Raw genomic sequence first — 21206 nt, forward strand, 5'->3', positions numbered from 1 at the left:
CGGCCTGAACCCCAGCTGTGGGCTCAGTAACGAGAACTGAGCCCACTTAGACTTGAGCGGAGAGCTGTGGGTGCTGTGTTTGGGCTGTGACCATGACACTCAGCAGACAGCCGTCCCCACCTGTGGGGGAAAAGTCTGCTCTGCCTTAGCGAGTGTGACAGTCGTGCTGTCCTTCTGAAGGACTCCCTGCAGGGTCTGAATCCAGCCCCCACCCCCAGATGTGCCAGCAGCCTTCCGAAGGCCCCGTGTGCCTGTCAGACCTGTGTGAGGCCCACCCTCTGGGGCTGCCTTCCACACTCAGGCAGCGTTTTTCTTCCCTCTAAATCGTTTCACACACTTTCAGTCACACTTTGCTTCTGCGTCAGGAATTTTGCAAACCTTGTGTTTGTGAGCAGCAGTGTGGACACTGGTTTCGAGCCCAGACTCTCGAGCCAGACAGAATTGGTCACGTTCTTGCATCACCATTTCTTAGCTCAAACCTTGGGTCATTGACGTGCCATCTCTGTACCTCGGTTTCCCCATCTGTCAACTGGGGAGACGACGCCCACTGCACAGGTGGTGACGAGTCGGTGAGTTAATAGAGCTAGAGGCACGTAACACAGCACCCACACCCACCGCCGTTAGTTCTTGCCTAGTGTCAGGAGTGCCACAAATTCTCTGTCATTCAGGGAAAATTCAAATGCTTGAGCATCATTTGCACAGCAAGGAGCAGAGATTTGACAAAAACTGTTTCCCTGAAAGTGTAAGAGGGGATTTAAAGTCAAAGTTCTTTTTTCCTAGACTTTTAAAACTACCCTTCATAGTTCCATTAGCCCTCATCCTCAAAAGAATCATCAGATGTAGAAATCTCGCTTTGGAATCACACACGGCTGGATCCGATCCCAGCCCTGCCACTTCCCAGCTGTGCGAATTTGGGTGACTTACTGCTTAGTTTTCTTTCTCTAAAATGGAGACAATAAAACCTACCTCGAAGGATAATTGAAAAAGAAATTAAGTGAAGCCAACGAAGCCCTTACCGCAGAGCTGGGCACATGGTGAGGATGACCACGGTGGTGCTGTTAAATTGTTGTAAAGACTGAATTAATAGGAAAATAACTCCGAGAACACACTCTGCGTGGAGTATCCACGGAACCATTTTTAGGCCTGTTGAATGTATCGGTTCAGGGTGGATTCGGCCAAAGCAGGCGCTGGTCGATGATGAAGGGCACGGATGAAGAACTCATACAGATAAATTCAGATTTGAGAAACCCTTTCACAGGAAATAACTCCAGAATTGACTTTTTGGGGAAAGAAGCAAGATGGCTTGTTTTTCCAGCCCTCAACTTTTAAAAGGATGACGATTCGACGATCATCTAAACCCCGAGCAGCACGTGGGAGAGACCTGCAGGCAGAGAAGGGCTCTGAGGAAGGTCTGATGAACCCGCGCGCCCACGTCTCTATTCCCACCCTCGACTCTGAGCAGGGGAGGAGGCGCTGGGCCTGTCCAGCATGTGGAGCCCACATATCCCTATCAGGAGAGTGAGGCCTCTGAGAAGTGACAAATAGTCTAAGTTAGCATGAGTAGCAAGTGGTAAACGCATAGACGACTGCTTAGTAACTGCGTAAATTACAACAGAGGCCTCTAGTTTTTCCTTTCTAAACCGAAAGCTTGGGCCTTGAGGCCTGGACTGGGAGCAAGTGCCAGGAAACATGTGAACACGTCCATCTTCTGCATCCTGAAATGTTTTCGATTTTGGATCCAATTTATTTTTTCAGAAGCTTTGTTTTAGACACTCTCCTTAATTTAAGAAATGCGTGGCACCCAGCCGTCTGGAAGCCAGACCTAATAGAATGGCGTTTCTTGACGCCCGGCTCCCAGGCTGCTCGCCTAGCCCTTTCTAGTGTGTTTGGAAATAAAAACCTCCTTTGTGTCTCCGGAGAATCTGCCTGTGACAACAGTTAGCAGTAAACATTCCTAACTTTGTGACCTCCCTCTGGGGACTCGCTTCTTCACAGAATTAATTCTGCTCTTGTCCTAAATAAAGCCACCGTGCCACACCTCTTTTGGACTCTGGGCTAAACAAAGATATTTACCAAATTCAGAGCTTACAAAAATATTTACCTGAGAACCGTGAACTGCATGTGTTTATAATAACCAGAAATAATGATTTTTTTCTTTTTGCTTAAAATCAACTTCTCAAATGGGAGGGAGTGTTTTGTTTTTTTTTTTAGAATAGCTTTATTAAATACTGAAATGTCTTTTGTTTTTTTTGTTTTGTTTTGTTTGTTTGTTTTGTGAGGAAGATCAGCCCTGAGCTAACATCCATGCTAATCCTCCTCTTTTTGCTGAGGAAGGCCAGCTCTGAGCTAACATCTATTGCCAATCCTCCTCCTTTTTTTCCCCAAAGCCCCAATAGATAGTTGTATGTCATAATTGCACATCCTTCTAGTTGCTGTATGTGGGACGCGGCCTCAGCATGGCCGGAGAAGCGGTGCATCGGTGCGCGCCCGGGATCCAAACCCAGGCCGCCAGTAGCGGAGCGTGCGCACTTAACCGCTAAGCCATGGGGCCGGCCTGTGAGTGTTTTTCTATATATAATTTTTTTGCCATAGGTCTTGGTTCTGCACAATCCTGGACCATATTCTTTAGGCTTTCCTTCACATTTATCTTTTCCTACAAAAATGGGAGAAATACTGAAAATAAATGTAAATGAACTTTTTATATTATGGTGGGTTTGGCTGAAATCTTAAACGTGTGTGGTTTTCATCATAATTGAATAAAGTATCTAAACCACATGCCTACTTAATATATGCTTTGAAAGCAGAAACGTTGAAGTATTTTCCAAAATGTGTGGCTCAAAAAAATTAGCATAAAAGCCTGAGGCTGTCTGCCGTAGCCTCACACAGTCTCGTAGGTTGTGGTGGACCCAGAGAGGGGCAAATAGCAAATATGTTCCATCTCAGTTTCCAACTTTCATAAATTGGTAGTGGCCACCTGGAGAATTGTGTTAGGAAGGATTCTGAGGCTGCATCTGGTTCTTGGGGATCAGTTAGGAAGGTCTTTCCTGGAAAAACAGGGGAAGGACAGCACGCCTCTGTCATCCCAGTCCAACCTGGTGCCTCCCTTGCAGATAAAGCTGAGATCAAAGGGTGAAATGTCCTGCTCCCAGGATCCCAGTTAGTAGATAGTAGAGCGGAAAAGGCAGGAGAGTGGACCCCAAAACCTGAAGGATGTGCAGAAAAGACAGCATGGAGCTTCAGGCAGTTACTAGGAGAAACCCATTGCTCATACTCACTTCTTAGTGAGAAAAAATGACTTGGCCAAAGGTTTAAGTTGCTGGTAAGCTATTCATCAGGGTACTGTGGTGGATGCTAAAGCAAAAGTCCCAACTCCCTAACAACAGAAGTCAGAAGTGGAGAGGACAGCTGTCTCCCTGCGAGCCTTGGCTATCTTTTTTAAATGGTGACCACCTGGAACCCTTTGGGCTGTGAGCATCCTGGCCTCCTATCGGCCGCTTGTGCAAGTGGACATATCTGTCCTCCATGCTGAATGTTGTCATCTCTGCACAGTTTAGACGACACATGTTCATCATATGTTTGTCATTAAATATGTCGGGAAGGACGCTTGGCCTCATGGATGGAACGGCATCAGGGGCCTGGGTTCCAGGTTTGTAGGGGAGCCGGGAGAATGGACTCAGATTCCTCATCCGGCCAGTGAAGACCTTAGAGTAAGCGATCTCTGCAGACACCTTGAGCCCATCTAAATTCAGAAGAGCAACAAATGTACTGGGCATCATTGTCTGCGTTGCCCCTGCGTCTTGCAGACGTCTTCGAGCCATTGTGCACCGGTTGGACACAAGGGTCCGGATCCTCTTGGCCTTTGCAAAAGCACAGTGCGACTGTTCTGTCCCCTGAATCCAGCCCTGAAGACGGAGGTCTGCCTCTGTCCGCTCTCCTCACCTGTCACCCTCTCCCCCAAAATGCCTCCTTCTCAGATGTCCCCTGCTGCAAACAACTTCCCAGTGTAAAACAGTTGCAGCTGCTTTTAGCCCTTTAACCCTTTGTCTGCTAGGATTCCGCAAAAATAATTGATGACTGATTGGCCCATTAACCTTTAAAAAAAAAAAATTTGACAGCCCGGACTTGTGTAATGAGGAGGGATTCCTTGTGAAATCAGTCTGATGGCTGTGTTGCTTGCCCCTGAGGAGGCAAAATTAGCCCCACGAGGCCTCGTCTGCATAGAAACTGGACGCAATTAGTGTAATATCCGGTGTTATTAATGTCGTTTGGAATAATTGGGCAGGTTGATTTCGACAGGTTCATGGTGCTAAAATACTATTATAGTGGACCTTTCCACAGCGAACCGTTAAACATGGAAAACTGTTGAAATCCCTACGAGCCCAATCACAAAACTTTATGAAACAGCTAAGCCCTGGAATGTCACGCCGGGAAACAACGCCGTCCTTTATTTCAAGCTTGGGGTGTGGTGGCGCTTTGATTTTTCATGATCGAGGGGCCGGGGGATTGAATTTTGCTGATTGCATGTGTATATAAAGACTAAGAAATACGCCTGTAACCTAGATGTCTTCAGGACTTTCTACACCCGGAATTGTATTTTTACAAAATGAATTAAATATAAGCCGCTGTAATTGTAGCTAAGAATAGATTTGTGTTAGTGAAATGAAACCACTTGAAATGTAGCAACTACACGTTATCACTGTCCGACGCTCATTCTTCACGTTTTGAGTGAGGGTGACAGTGAGAAGTAATGCCCAGTCTGTCCTTTCTGACTGATTGGCCTCACACTGCCAATTATTGTTTGTATCGTTTTCATCTCGTTGCTGATAACTAGAATAGCATCTCAGTGTCACTTTGTAATGTGGAATGGAATCCTTCTGGTGCATTGGTGATTTGAGTAAGGCTATATCATGTGATAGAAATTCTTCTTTGAACCTGAGGAGGAACGTGTTCCTCCTTAATGTTCTGTTGTACAGAAGAAGGGATAATATTGGGGTCCAAAAATCTACTAGCTGCTTACTTAATGAGTGAATAGTCGCTGCAGTGATACAGAAATAGAAGCAAGGATTAAATCTGGAGATTTACCGGGTATTGAGCTAGTAAGATGACCCAGCAGCAAATTGGAGGCTCCCACCAGGGATAGGTCCCTTCTCCACTAGATTAGTCAGGACTGGCTTTGGAAGTGACAGAAACCCAATTTAAAGAGGTTTAGGCAAAAAAGGAGAATAGATTGGCTCACGCAACCGACTGCAGGGCAGGCGGCTGGAGCTGGCTGTAAGGACAACTGCACCCAGGAACCTGGAAGGCTTCAGGCACTTCCATCCCTGCTCACTCTGCGGGTCAGCAGCATCCTCTCCTATCCACAGGTAGTGGCCTCCGTGGCAGAGGTTTTCCTTCCTACGGAGGGGGCAAAGGCGCCTGCACCTGTAGGCTGTGTCTTGACAGGTCCCAGATAAGAAGGGAAGGGGCCCCAACTCAGATATGAAAACCTGGAGGACACTTGATCATGTGCCCCCTACTGGAACAAATCTGAACGGCCAAGAGCGTGGCATGCTCTGATTGTCCTGATGTAGAGGGGACCGTCCCTCCTCCCCATGCTGACCAGTCACTGGCTGCAGAGCCACATACCCAGGAAGATAGCAGCTCGAGAGTTCCCAGCTTATGACTACCACATCCGTGGCACCATGTCACAGGAACCACAGTGACAACAGGAGACATGCTTTCCAACAGCTGGTCATCGTCTCCCAACATTCTCCAGATGTGACCAGTTAAAAAGAAATATGACACTAGTGACAAGCTGGTTAGAGATTTCTGGGAGAACTACTTTTAAAAGAGCTACCACCTGCTCCTCTGACATCAGGAGTAAGGGAAGATAACAGAAAAAGACGCCGGGAAGTGTGGAGACCCTTCCGGCTCCCACTGAACACGCTAGGAGAGCCCTTTTTTGTAACATCAGTTCGTTTTTAAGAAATGGAGGAAGAGCCCTGCTGGCCACTTTAAGATGGGAAAATAATTAAGTGAGATAATGTCTATAAAGTCCTAGCATTCTTCCTGACACAGATTTGGAGCCCAATAGATTTAATTTTATATTTATTATTCCAAGCAGTAGATTCATTACAAAGAAACAAAGTATTCCTTCATGGAAATGATATGTAACGTGATTAAAAATGCAATTGCTCTATAATCCTTGTTCTTATTTTTTTAATCTTGGGAGGCAGAGAAAAGTCATATGGCAGATGTAATTCAGTTCTGAAATTTTAACTGTGTCTGTAGGTATTGACATACTACCCTCCCTCAAAAAAAAAAAAAAAAAAGAAAAGCCACCTAAAGACAGTATCCTGGGAAGTGTGCAATGCCCTGAGCATAAGCTGGATTCCATTTGGTGATGGTAGTGTAGATTGCTTCCAGACTCCATGCTTCCTCAGGAAGTGAGGCATCCCAGCTGCCTGGCTCCTATAAAGACATCTTCGCCAGGGCCTGAAATCTGAAACGCGGCTCAGCACCCCTAGTAGGGCTGCGTCTGCACTGAGACGGCGTGGGGGGTTCCATCTTCCTTCTCTTCCCTGTCTTCTCCACGAGGAGCTGGACCGCTCTCCAGGTGGCCCGGATGTTTGCATTCACAGTTCAGCAAGGAACCCCATCAGCGTGACCCACCTGGGAGAGGCCAGCCCAGGTCAAAGGCACCATCGCCTCTCTATTTGGGAGCTGTTACTGGACCCTGCATGAACAAGACTGGGGGGGGTCATCTGCCTCTGGCGGGCTAGGCTGAGCTGTTCAGTTAAAACAAAAGAATTCCCCAGGGAACTCTTGGTCAGTGTTTCCCTGAGCTACTACTCCAACTGAACAGCCTTGAATACAAGTCCCAGTGGTCATACCTGTCCTGTAACTGAAGGGGCCTTTGTGTGTGCTTCACGCACCTTAAAAACAGACAGCACGCACACAGATTGTCCCAGTGATTACTGAACTTATGGTTGCACCATGCTTTGTCACAGAAGTATTGGCACTGTGGGTCTGGATGCATGTCTTCATTCATGTCTTCATTATTTCGGTAATTGTGCGCCTTTCCAGGTTTAGAGTCATCCCAGAGGACTCGCCCCCTAAAGAGAAAACCGTCTCAGATAAGTCGGATTCTAAGTGTTTATGCGGTTGGTTCTTAATTCGAACGTGAAATTTAGTTGTACTTTCCAAGGTCATTCAGGCCTGTTCATTGGGCTCACCTTTCCAATCCCACACCTTTCCTCGTAAGCTGGTGTCCACCAGGCTTAGGTCACGGGATGTCCTGCATCCTTTTGCTCTTTGCTCCATTGAGCCTTACTGGTATTTCATTGTAATTAGCTGACTCAGCCAGGGTTTCATCTTCCAGGAGATGAGGCGTGAAACTGCTCTGGCCACTCGCACACTCTTTGGTTAACCCATCACCTTGAAATGCAGTGTGGGGTCTTGTCTTTACCACCTGTTGTGAGTGACTGGAGGTGCCAAGATGTTCTTAATGTTGTTGCTTTTAGGGAATTATTTGACTTATTCACAGTTCTTTGTATCTCTCCTTCCCTACCTCACTGATGGAGAGAAATATATTTGTAAACAGATATATTTAACTATGATGTCTGTTTGTTCCTCGTATACAGAAATGCAATTAACATTTCATGATGTTGGTCTTCTATCTTACCCAATTACTAAATGCTATTATTATTTCTCATAATTTGTAGATTATTTGGGATTTCCATTGTAAATAATCATATACCTATGAAGGACAATTCTGTGTCTTTATCTTTCCAATTCTTAGATCTTTTATTTCTCTGTTTTTTCTCCTGCACTGGCCTGCAGGGTTGAACAAAGGCTATTACAGTGAGCATCTTTGCCTTGAACACCCTTTAGCTGATGTGAAATGATGGCTTCTGACGTTTCATTATTAAGGATAATGATGCTCTAGGTTTGGGTAGGTGCTCTTTGTCCAAGGTAAGAGGGTTCCCTTCTATTTCTAGTTGGATAAGAGATTTAATCATATTTCTTTTTCTTATTAACTTTTTTTCCCTCTTCTGGTTGGGAAGTTATGCATTCTACTTCTTTTCTTGTAACGGTTAACCCTGATATTTTATCATGTGTACCTAATTTAGCAAAATCTAAAGTTCTTAAGTCCCCGTGGAATAGTTCAAGGTCCTACAACATCTTAGCTCCAGTGTCCTCACCTCCACTGTCATTTCTCTAGTATTTTGGACCTTCCCCAAATTAGACGTGACTATGAGAAGTAGTATTTGATATTTTTGTTTACATGTATCTATGTATTTATTCTTTTGCTCACCAACCATTCTAGCTCTAACCTTCTTTCTAGAATCTTCTGAAGTGTATCTTTTAGTACCTTTGCCGAAGGTTTATTGGTAGTAAACTATTTCCATTTTTTTGTGTGTGTATCTTTATTCCAATCTTGTTCTTGAAAGAGAGTTTTCCTAGATCCCAATTCTAGGCTGACATTATTTTCTCTCAGGACTTCGCAGATATTATTCCTCTATCTTTTTTTTTTTTTTTTTTTGTGAGGACGATCAGCCCTGAGCTAACATCCATGCTAACCATCCTCTTTTTGCTGAGGAAGACCGGCTCTGAGCTAACATCCACGGCCAATCTTCCTCCTTTTTTTTTTTTTCCCCCAGACCCCCATTAGATAGCTGTATGTCACAGCTGCACATCCTTCTAGTTGCTGTATGTGGGACGTGGCCTCAGCATGGCCGGAGAAGCGGTGCGTCGGTGTGCACCCGGGATCCGAACCCGGCCGCCAGCAGCAGAGCACGCGCACTTAACCGCTAAGCCACGGGGCCGGCCCCTGTTCCTCTATCTTGAAGCTTTGTAGCTCTTTAGAAGTCTGTCATGCCTGTTGCTGGTATTTGTTTAAAAGCAGTCTGCCTTTTCTTGCTTCATGTTCTTAAGAGCCTCTGTTTGTCTTTAGTTTTCTAGTTTCATAAACTTGTGGTGTGGTTCTCCTTGTCATAATCCTTCTTGGTAAAGGTTGTGTTTCCTGTATCTAGAACTCCACGTCATTCAACAGTCCTGTAAAATTCTCGCTGTCTGTCTGGCGATTAGATGCGTGTTGTACCTTCTCACTCTTCTCCTCGCCTTATCATTTCTTTCACAGCGTCCACCCTCCTTGTTATCTGTTCTGTGTTTTAGCCAATTTCTCCGGATCTATCCTCCTGTTCAACAGTTCTCTCCCAGCTCCTCTTTTATCCCGTCCATGGAGGGGTTTGTTTTTTTAACAATGATAATTTGTATTTCCAAAAGATCTACCTTTTTTTCTGATCTACCCAGTCAATTTTCATGGTCTCCTTTTGCTTGAAAATTTAGATTTTATGTTTTTATTTCTTTAAACATGCCACACAGTTATTTTAAATTCTCTATCTGTAATTCTTTGATCTAAATCTGCTGTCCTGTTTCCTGTGTGTTTGGTGTCTTTGGTTTTGAGTTCACATATGATTGATCTTTGTCTGTGGAGTGCTTTCCTTCTGAGAAGGTGCCATGAGCCAAGGGGGCTCTGCAGACCTGGCCCCTGTCGCTCCTTTCCTTCCAGGACTGCTGGACGCGGGACTCAGGTTTCTTTCCCACTTCTCATGACCTTATTTGTTGTGCCACCAAAGGTGTTTGCCCCTTTGAATGGCTTCACTCTTGCAGACATTTAGCACTTAGTGCTCAGAGTTCTGGTTTCAATTCATGGATTTGATTTGGGCGGAGAGAGAGAAGGTCAGCTTAGGGCTTGGAGATTATGCCTCACTGCAGTTCCATCGAGGCAATAAAAGGTATGTTTTGTAGGGAAGGCCCTTCCACATATCTTTTCTGCCACATCGTGGGGCAGTCTGGTTGGAGGGAGAGGCTGAGCCACACCACTCCTGGCCCTGGAAGTGCTCATGTGAGGGGCGATAGTGCACATCTGTTACACAGTAAACTGAGGGACGTGTTCGGGCTGAGCCAGAGCCAGTGAAACAGGCGAGAGCTGAAAGTGGAAGGAAGTGGAGAGAAAGGTACAGATTGGGGGATTTTGCTAAGCAGTGTTGTAATTGAGTAGATGGCAGTGGGAAGAGGGAGAGAGTGGAATCTGGGTGATTTTGAAGTTTTATGACTACGCATAGCATTGTAACCATAAACAGGAATAATGAAACCCAAAGGGAGCATTTGACGATTACAGTGGATCTATTTTATGCATTTAAATTTAACGTGAGGACAAAATATTCAAAGAGTATCTGTGGGCATTTAAAAATCCCAAAAGGATTGGGTTTTGGGGTCACAGGTACAGATTTGAGGATTGACCACATGTATTGGAAGTGACTGTCTAAGCTTTGGAAGTAAATGAACCCTAGGAAGGCACTGAGGGAGTGGGGAGGACCATAATCTAAACCTGGAGTATGTTTCCCTGACAAGTGCATGAAGAGGAGCCAGGGAGGAGCAAAAGAAGCAGTGATTAAAAACCTACAATGGAAACTGTAGTTGAGCTTGGTAAACAGATGGCAAGTGTGCCACGCACCCCTCCTTGCCCTGGGGCGGACATTGCTAATTGATTGTAGCATGCATTCTCTGAGAGCCTGGAGCCAGTCTTGGAATCCTCAACACGAGATTCCTGGCAGCCTCTCAAAACTCTCCCAGTTACAGAGGAGTTGAGAACTATCTTGCATCCCTCCCATAGCATCTCAGAGTTGAAAGGGCCCTATCGGTCATCTTTGAGATGCTAAGTTCCCTCCAGTCTCCCCTGAAAAGGCCACACAAGAGCTTAAAGCCCTCAAGGGGGTGGAATCCAAAAGATGGCTGCTCCGTCTGTGGATAGCTCTGATGGGGAGAGAATCCTCCGCCAGTGGAGTCTCCATTGGTTTTTCTGTCTTGGAGACTCCTCAGGGCTCCTTAGAACAGATGTCACCCCTCTTCTGTCAAAACTCATGAGTGTCCAGTGGGTGGTCCCTGGCGTTTTGCTCTTTGTGGTGCTCCCGGCGTCCACACTGGGTGATGGCACACCGCAGAAGTGGCTGGAACAGGAGCAGAGCAGAAGCACCTCTCCCTTAATGTGGATGACACACTCATGGCTGCGCTCCTACTGGCAGCCTCATGCCGTGGATTAATTCACTCTGGGCTTGCCATTGATTGCAGTCCCTCAGCCTTTTCATGTTTGAAGCTGGTAAACAAAATCTCCCCCAAACCTCACTTACCTCTGTAGTCCAAGGGAAGGAATTCCTAGTTGGACGTGATGCATTTCACAATTTAAGTCATCAGCCCGGCTCTGAAGTCCTTCTCTTTATAAACCTGAGGATAAAACCCTCATGGATCCACTGTCCCCCCAAACTTCCTCCCTTTCATAATGTGTGATAAGCAGAATTTATGTGCTCATTCAAGTCACTGATAAAAATGTTGGACAGGCAAGGCTGAGGTCCATGTCCCGTGGTATGCCACTACAGACCTCCTTCCAGGTTACAGAAATTAGTACCCTTTGGATGGAATCTTCCGATGAGTTGTTAATCCATGGAACCCTGCTCTCATCCCTTTTTTCCACCCTGATTAATGCCTTGCTCACGTCCAGGTGAGTATTCAAGGTGATTGATCAGCTCAGAGGACCAAGGGGGAAAGTCACAAGTTGGTGGTCACAGTCAACAATGCCAGATACGCCAGAAGGAGAAGGGTCAGTGAGGAACCTGTGGGCCCCAGCTGTGAGTTCACCTGTAATCGTGTAATGTGACATTTCAGTAGGATAGACAAGGGGAACTTTGTTAGAGAAAAGGAAGTGGTTAAGGGGAGGATGCTCAAGTTACAGGACTGCTTTGAGAATGGTGGAGTGAAAGGAGGATGAGAAGAGGCGATCGCTAGAGGATGGAGTGAGATCAAGGAAGGTGTCTGTGTGGGGTGGGGGGTGAGTGTCCTGAGCAGAGGTCAAGAAGAAGGGGTCATCGAGTTTAGAATAGAGTATGGAAATCATTGCTGAATCCAGGTCCACAAGAAGGTAAGGAGACCAGGTAAAGGGAGCAGAGAGATAGAGGGGAGGGAAGAACCATGCACTAAAAGTCGAGACAGAAGTGTTTTGAGACAGAAGATGCTAGGAAAGGAAGCTTGTGTCCAGGAGAAGGAGATAGTAGATAGTGGAATTGATTTTTAAGGTGAGTGAGAAGCCATAGAAGAGATACTATAGGGAGAGTACATTTGGAAATTTGCAAGAAATGAACTCTGATGTTCCTGCAAACACTTAAATATATTTGTTCCCTTAAGTAGATTTATTCATAGATTTATTCATGTGTAGGTAAATTGTGTTTACATAATTAATAGGGCAAAGCCACACTGCACTTTAGCAATTTAATTTGAAAGTTTTGTCTTTGCATGAGGTATTGAGAATATTTCAGTGGAAACTGCCCAAAACTACGAAACTGGAATAAGATAAAAAAGATCGATGTTTCCGTGGCACCGTATTTAGACCTCCATTGTTGTTTCCATCGCTCTATATTTAACCATCAGACTGTAAATGTGCGCCTTTCCCTGTCACGTAGAGACATTGGAGAGCACAGACTGTCTCGTGCAAGCTGGAACCCTTGCACCCAGCAAGGTGCCTCGCACATTGGGGAGGGGCTGATGGCCCCAGCAGCTGAGCCGGCATCAGTGTAAAGCAAGTTAGCTTCTTTCCCTTTGGTTCCAGTGAATGTAGCTCATGATTGTGGCCAGAAATTTGAACAGGAAAGCTTTATGGCACACCAGTTGTGCGGAAATTTAACTGGGAAGCTAATGGTTGTAATTTTTTTCACTAAAAGATCCAGTAAATCCTGATCAGAGGGAGCTTTTGTATGTGCATTTGAATTGCACAGATTAAAAAAGGATGAGCCTGTTGGGTAGATCTCCCAATCAACAGTTGTCACATGCCATTTGATAATTCCACAATTCCATTGTGAAATTACCAAGTTTTCCTGATGGCCTGACTGTGACTTATGTAGCTCTTTCTTGCCCTGCCTATCAGTTTACCAGGATAGTTTTGCATAAAATACGTGAATTTAGGGCACTATCTGACAAGAATCAGTGTGGAAAAGGTTGTAATTCATAGTATTAGGACATAAAAGCCTGTGGATCAGGAAGCTGGACCTTTTAAAATCCACAGATGTACTGTCTCAGACAATAATTACAAGGTATAATTGCAGGTCAGCCATGGGGAAACCCATTTGAAAGTCACAGCTAATTTTTTAAATGAAAAAATCCCAACAAGTCCCTAAGTATCCAGGGGCGTCACTGGGGTGGGGGCGAGGGGCCTGCAGACACCACCACCCCCAGCTTCCCTCCCCCATGTCCCTTTTGCACAGCAGGTGGCGTGTTCTGCTTCTGCATAAACACGGGGGTCATTTGTTCTCTGACTCAGAGCCCAATAGGTGGAGGTAACATTTCTTATGACTCCTTCACTCTCTGAACTCTTATTACCAGCTCTCCAGAACTCAGGAACCCAAGAGCCGCAGAGAACATGGAGACTTGCATACCCCACGAGCGAGCAGAGTGGAAGACTCCCTCCAGAGGGTCCTGTGTCTCCTGGTGAATTCCAGCTGCTCCTCTCCTCTCTCCTTCATGGAGCATCCCTATTCAGCCCCTTCCCTGAGCTTTCCGTGTCTGCTCTAAGTGAAGCCCAGCTTGGCCACTTTCAGGGGGTGGCTGCAGCACAGGACGGCCAGGCCTGACACGCACTCGGCACCTGCACCCCAGCACTTGCCGCAGCCCCCCAATGCACCCTCGTTGCAGGAGCCTTTAACAGCTCCAGGTAGAGTCACAGGCCTTTGATAAGCTAGTGGAAGCCATGGACCCCCTTGTCACAGAAATATCATTACGCTCCGTGAGGCTGGGCGTGCTGATAGAAGCCCTTAGCCGGCGGCTTTGCAAACGGATGGGCCCATCTTCCCTCCCTTCGGGTGCCCTTCGGAGCTAGTTCCACAGATTTAGGGCCAACTCACTAGAAGGTTAAATTCTAAAAGAGCAGCAATGCTGATTTTACATAGAACACGGTACCGTCACTATCAGAATAGGTAAAGATTTTGTGCAGAAGTGGTATGGCCCTGTTTCTGTGGCAGTCGGTGGTTGTTTAGAGAAGCAGTTCCCCAGACCTCGCTGTGCATTAAGAAAGACATGAGCATCCCATTCCTGGGCCCTGTCCCTATTCCCCTGGGATCAGTGGGGTCAGGTAGGAGGGGTCTCTCTCAGCCACAATAGTTGGGGGCTGTTTCTCTCCTGAGACTAAAGGGAAGGAGGGGATGGCTGGACGTGGTTGTAGTTGCCTTGGAGACAAGCTGAGTGACCATCCTTATCTCAGAGTCCGAAGGGCTCCTGGTGAGGCAGGGCCCTTGGAGAGCCACCTAGAGAAGGAACAGGACCGACCCAGGCAGCGTGGAGCCCAGCAGATGTCAGGGACTGTGAGCATGGAAATTCAGAGGTTTGTGCAATAGATGTGTGAGCCAAATGGTCATGTGTGGATGACTGAGATCATAGTTAACTGACACAGTGGTCAGCCGGGTAGGTCGGTAGGTTATTATCATTAATAACAATTGCTGATCAGGTGATTGTAATGTAGCCAGTTCACAGGCTAGTGATTAGAACCTATGAATCAAATGAGACATTGTACCTAAAAATCCAGCTTAAGATTTCCCCGTGGTTATTTGTAGCTGGTTCTGCTATTTATATGGGGCACCTCCTCTGCCTTTTGTTTGTGGCAGGACCAGGGGGTAGATGAGAACGGAGGACAAATGCCGACATTTACGGAGTGTCTGCCATGGCCCAGGCCCTGTGTTGGCCTGAGTTACTACGTGTCCTTCAGCCAGTGGAAAACAGTATGAAGTAGGTGGCCTTTTCCCCCACTGTAAGGTGAGGAAGTGAGCCTTGGAGGGGTCGAGAACTTGTCCAAAGACCCCGAGGTGGCAAGTAGTGTAGCGGGATTTGAACAGAAGTCCCCCTCTTCCCAGGCCAGACAGTCACCCCATGGCAGCCACGAAGTGCCTTTGAATTGCCTGGAATCCTGCTCGCTCTCCCAGTCTGAAGACGATGGAATTAAAGCCTTCCCCACTCTCATGGGTCTTCTGTCATAAACGAACAGAGACCCTCAGGCGTCCCGCTTTGCTCTGGTGTATCTATGGATCTACACACTGATGCATATACAGAAATTAAAACTGCACCCCGAGATCAACGGTATTAACTTAACTTTCATCCCACAGATGTTGATGGTTAACAGTAAGTTACAATGTCATTTTCTTCAGTTGCTTCGTCTGTGCCCGACACAGAGATGCTGACATCACACGCTGGTATTCATTTTCCGCATCCCCTGAGCGTTGATTGAAACCTAGCTAAACCACGCTGGCTTTAGGAACCGAATCCCGAGCGTTTGGAGGTCTGTGGATTCAGATCTCCGCTGTGTAGCCGGCCGGTCCTGTGTGTGCCGCCAGCCCCATGCAGGCGCGATTGAACCCAAAGGCACTTTCATGACCGCGGACTGGCAGAGGGGCTGCGGTCTCATGAAAGCTAAACTCTTCATCCCCTCCACTCTGTGTTTCAGAACAAGAAGAAAACTTTGAGTTTATCATTGTGTCCCTCACTGGCCAGACGTGGCACTTTGAAGCCACCACATATGAAGAGCGAGATGCGTGGGTCCAAGCCATCGAGAGCCAGATCCTAGCCAGCTTACAGTCATGTGAGAGCAGCAAGAATAAGGTAAGACCCTTAACAGGCTGCCCCCCGAAATCAAGAGCCACTGATCGTTAAAGGGAAATGGAGGCCTAGAGCGATGCCCAAGGGAGGGGAGAGCATCATATGATGTGTGTGATTGACAAGACCCAGGTATTCTTTCTGAGCAAAAAGCTAAATAATTGAAAAGATAAAAAACACTTTGTGTCGATATATATCATGTATCATGGATTAGTATCCTAGCTTAACCATGTGCATATGGCAGAACATCCCATTTTAAATCTGCACCCTCTCAACTAATCCCAAATATAAAGCATTGACCTTTTATTGTAGATGGTGGAATCTTTTAGACTCTTGTGGCTCATGTGGCCACATTTATTTTTATTTTAGGCAGAATGCACGCAAGAAAAGGTGTGCTGTTCTGTTATCATAAATGCCCAAAATTCAAATCCATGTCAAATTAGAAAACCGACTCTTGTTACAGACATAAATGAAAAGTAGATGCCCATATATGAGCGTGCAGGGGGTTTAGAGAAGATATAATGTCCGTTTTCTAAACTCTGCTGATAAAGCCTGGTTTGTGCTTTATTCAGTTAGAGGTGATTCTTTTGCATTTGTTTAGCCTGAAAAAAAAAAAGACTTGCACTTTCTAGATTACTTCCCAGTGATATTCCTTATGCAAAAGTCGTTTTTCCCATTTTCCTTTTCCCATTAGGGATTTCTTCAAATTCATTATTTTAATGCTGGGATGTTTTTAACCCCTTCTCTGGGACCTTTTAGAGTCTTGGGGAGCATTTTGATTTTTAAAACTATGATCAGCTAGAAAATGAGAGAAAGGACATTGCCCACTGACCTGCAATTTCATTTGTAAGCATTTAAAGAAATTTCTGCCAGTGATTTATGTTCCTCTTTGTCATTAGGAAGGGAGTCTGTTTCTCAGAAAGATGGAGTGTCTTATTTTATTACCCTCTTTAACCAGGGTAAACCAGACCACAGTCATTATTATTATAATGTAATTTGCTTCTCTTTTTTAAGATGTTTTATACCCAAGGTAGAGAGAATTCCAGCCTTTCCTTTCTGAGCACCTTGGCTTGACTGAGTCATGCAGCCACGGATGTGGCTCTGAAGCCAACACGAGATGCTCCCAGGTCTTCTTGTCAGTGGAGATCCATGACGTGTCACCCACAAAGCATGGGAGTTTAGTTTCAGAACAGGAGTAGGGAGGGCATGTGTGGCTGAACAGACAAATGCATCTCCAAATTTTGTATAAAATCACAGTATCCCAGAATCTGAATCCATGCCACGCCAGCCGGATTCTAGAAGACCTGGGAGAACGTGCACCTTTTCCCTTTCACACCCTTGCCAGACTCTCCCCAGCTCTTTATGGAAACAGGCAGCATCACCTCTGGGCCTGATGCAAACACCAGCCTTAAAAGGCCGCTCCTTTTCTCTCACTGGAAATGTGCGCTCTCAGGCGGGCACTTTCCCTGGGAAGAGGGCTCACACCTCTACACCTCGGATGCTTGCTGAACAGGTGTGAAAGTGTACAGCACGGAAATAATACCCACCAGGAGTAGCTTGAGGGGAGAACGCAGACTCAGTTGAGAAGGAGCTCTAAGGTATTTTAGCTGCCTGTGGCTAATTCAGAGTTAGTAGCAAGCGTAGACATATATATACCTGCATGTGTTGCAGAAATGATACAGATAGACAGACAGACACATCCCTGGATGTGCACACACACACTTCCACACACTCCAGATGCCAATATCAGTTGTTAAATATACTTTGAATACTTGAGTATCTAACCAAAGGGAATAAAACCCCAATAATGTATTATGCTAATTAGACAGTAGCAATTAATAAATTATAACTTATTATTAGGTAGTAAGCAGTAAGTTGTTGCACACTAAACAATTTGACAAGAGATGGTTCAATTTATGAAGAATTCTTATACAAAAATCAAGCTTATTCTGAGTGTCCTCTGAAATGTATTTGGCTTTAACCATTATATTAGACGTATGCATCATAAGCCTTAAAAATGGTACATATCCTTTTACCTAGCACCTCTACCTCCAGGAAATTATCATCAGTAAATAATTGTGAATACGTGCAAAGATTTAGCAATAAGCATATTCTTTACAGCACCGTTTATAATAGAATAGAGAAAAATTGTAAGCAATCTAAATGTCCATCAAAGAAAACTTCGTAAATAAGTTGTCATAAGTGGAATATTATGCAGCCGTTTAAAATGATGATGTTGGAGAATGTGTGATGGTATCGAGAGATGACAATATGTCATTAGGCTGAAAAGGAAGTTCCCAAAGCAATATGTATATACATTATATATATGTGTATACACACACACACACACACACACACACACACACACACACACACTATATATATATATAGATTATGCTAGCTTTTTTTAAGGTACGTATACAGTCATGCATTGCTTAACAATGAGGGTACATTCTGAGAAATGCATCATTAGGTGATTTCGTCATTGTGCAAATATCACAGAGTGTACTTACACACACCTAGATGGTACAGCCTACTACACACCTAGGCTACATGGTACTAATCTTGTGGGACCACCGTTGTATATGCAGTCCCTTGTTGACCGAAACGTTGTTATGCCGCACATGACTGTATATGTATAGATGTGCTTTTAAAAAAGCCTGGAAGAATAGATACAAAAATGTGAATAAAACTTAACTATGGGTGATCATATCATAGTTTTAAATTTTTATGTTGTTCTTTTCCCCCTTCTGTATTTTTTTAACTTGCTTAGAGAAGATAACTAAGTATAAACTGAAGAATAAATGCCCCCAGCTACGCTCCCACTCCTTCCTGCCCCACACCGGTTAGTGTCTTTGTTGCTATGGCATCTGACATAGTCTTAAAGTGCATCTCCAAGGCGTGGAGTGTGGTGTGGACGTGGTCTCCTGATGAGGAGTCGTGAGACATGTGTTAGGATGTTGGTTAAGCCCTGACTCTTGGCTTATAAGCAGGTTATTTCTCTTTCTTTAATCTTCATACAAGTAGACACACGACAGTAAAAGTACATTAACCAGTTACATTCTCCAGGGGACAGTTGGTCTCATGTTCATTCACAGATGATCCAGAACTTACCCTGTCCTCATCTCCAGTGGAGTCATCTCATCTGATCAATCTTACCATGGAATATTTCCTCATGGTGCATAATGCATTCTCCATCGGTTATGCTTTTTCCTAAAGGCATCAAAAGAGGAGTCATTATTTGAAATTGCCCTCATCCTATATTTGCTCACTATCTTTTTGATTTTCCTCTGACATTATTAGTAGAGATGTACATTTCTCTCGGGGTTCTTATACCTTGCATTTGTATGTCTTCCTATGTGCCCAGTCCCGGCTGACGAGCCAGAGTGAGGCCATGGCCTTGCAGTCGATACGAAACATCCGAGGGAATTCCCACTGTGTGGACTGCGAGACCCAGAGTAAGTGTGTGCGGGAACAGGGGGCCTGGCCCTGGCCAGCGGGAGATGGGGTGGTCTTACTAAGGCCGCATGGCGGTGAACCCACATCTGCCACTGGGCATACGAGATTTATTACGTGACTTAATGGCTTTTAAGGAGTTGCAATATTTCTGTTTAGATTTTGTTTTAACACAATACCCTTCACACGAAAGCCTTGCTGACAGCACCCTGAGGCCGGCTTAGGCCCCAGGCATCCCAGTGAGCAGCCACAACACCGCAGGTGCGGGTACGAAGGACTCAGCCACGTGCCCGGATTCTGTGCCGCGTCCAGGAAGCACGCTCTGCTGCATCACCATCACAGGCTTGTTTGCTTCCCCATAAAAATGGAGTACAGTTGGTTAATTCCTGCCTGGAGATTTCAAGGGGTTTGTTTTTTTAATTTCAAAATTGTGTGTTCTGGATTTTGCCATCAAATGGTGTCTTTTTTTTTTTTTTAATCTTACGTTCACTACACACTAAAGTGTTTGATTGAGCTGATAGACTTCGTAATTACCGCTTGGTGCCTTGGAGTAACTCGGGTTTACCGCGTGCTCTGTTGCCCAATACGTAATACTGTTTTCCCTTTGAGAGAGTCATTTTGTTGTTCACGTCCTCAAGATTAGGGCTTTTAATTCTTTGCATTCCAGCCCTTAGCACAGTGCTGGGCACATTCCATAACATTTTCCGGTCATATTTGTTGTTGTTGTTAAGGTGTGTTTTGAGGAGAAGGAAATCCAGTGGATTTCCAGCACCCAGCCTGGTGCCACCTGGGAATCAAAGATGTGTGTGATGTGGTCCTGCCCGCCCTGGAGCCTGAAGCCCAGTAGGCAAGGCCTGGACCCAGCAACTACAAAACCCAGCACTGTGGAGAATGGCCATAAGGGGCCACACGGCAACTCACAGCAGCCTTCAAGCAGGAGCTGGCGTTCATGTGGGCTCTGGAAGTGGGTAGGATCTGAGCAGGTGGAGAAGGATCATCGTGAGTCAGGGCTCTGGGTGCTTTTAGGAAAAGGGCAGCTGCTGCTGAGGTTGGAAGCTGGTTGGAGCCAAGAAGGTGAGGGTGCTAAGAGGAGAATGTTAAAGCCTTTATCCTTCATTTGTAAACAGAGGGAAATCATTATGGAGTCTCAAATCAGGGATGAGATTCTGAGCTGGACCTGGGGACACTGCCCAGGCACTCCGTCTCAAATAGATGGGAATAGAGAGGCAGAGTGAGGAGGAGGCTGCCGGGTGGATTTTGGTCATCTAAACAGGAGGAAATGAGGCACTAACTCAGGGTTGTTGCAAATGAAAAGGAAGGGAAGAACCACCTCTGAGAGACCACTTATTGGCAGGGCAGGAAAGGGAGAGATCACGAGGCCATGTCCACGGCCTGCGGGTGATAGAGGGGTCTCTTCTTCAAGTATCTTGAGGTCTGTCTTTAAAGTCTCTTCTTTGGTTTGAATTCTCAAATTCTACTTTCAAAATGTGTCATGAAATGGAGTTAGAAGAGAGAAGTAGTTATTTGAAATGTGTTTTTATCAAAAAGTTTTTAAAGTAAGATCTTTAAAAGCACAAAGTCTGAGAAATATTAGAACCTCCATTAGGAGAAACATCTATGATTGTTTCCACCATACATCTAAAGAGTCCTGTAAAAGGGACCATTCCATGTCTCGCAAGCTTCATGGTGTGTAGCAAATGCTGAGAGTGGGGGAGGGCGGGTGGGAAAGGGAGGCCGGTTCAGGGGAGGCTGTGGGACCAGTTTGTTTAGAGCAAGGCCACCTGCACAAGACATACAGGGACAGAGGGAACGAGGAGAGGCCACGTTTGACAACTCTGAAGAAAACAGAGGTAACAAGCTTCCATTCCTTAAACGTTCCGTCTCCATCGGGCCTGTGCCAAATCCGCGCGTGCATTGTCTTTTTTCATTCTTGTGACTCTGTCATCCTTGGTGCCACAGTGGGCCCCACTTATTGGGAAGGAAATGAAGAGTCTGAGGGTCAAGTTGTATATCCCAGGTCACAAACATAGCAAGTCATGTAGTGGGATTCAAACCAAGCTCTTTGCCACGTGCTGTATTTT

At 45.6% G+C, this 21206-nt stretch overlaps 1 protein-coding gene across 11 annotated transcripts in view; it reads left to right on the forward strand.

Moving 5' to 3' along the window:
- The window catches only part of AGAP1 (ArfGAP with GTPase domain, ankyrin repeat and PH domain 1), a 561575-nt gene that overhangs the window by 467754 nt on the left and 72615 nt on the right, over positions 1-21206 (forward strand). For all 11 annotated transcript variants that reach the window (XR_009217063.1, XM_058533270.1, XM_058533272.1 and 8 more), the window contains 2 exons: positions 15521-15675; positions 19037-19127. Coding sequence is in view for 10 of the 11 variants with exons in the window: in XM_058533270.1 (XP_058389253.1) it covers positions 15521-15675; positions 19037-19127 (246 nt within the window). In the remaining variant the exon portion in view is untranslated. The remainder of the gene's footprint in view (positions 1-15520; positions 15676-19036; positions 19128-21206) is intronic.

This window comes from Diceros bicornis, chromosome 37 (genome assembly GCF_020826845.1).
Source record: "Diceros bicornis minor isolate mBicDic1 chromosome 37, mDicBic1.mat.cur, whole genome shotgun sequence".
Taxonomy (NCBI): domain Eukaryota; kingdom Metazoa; phylum Chordata; class Mammalia; order Perissodactyla; family Rhinocerotidae; genus Diceros; species Diceros bicornis.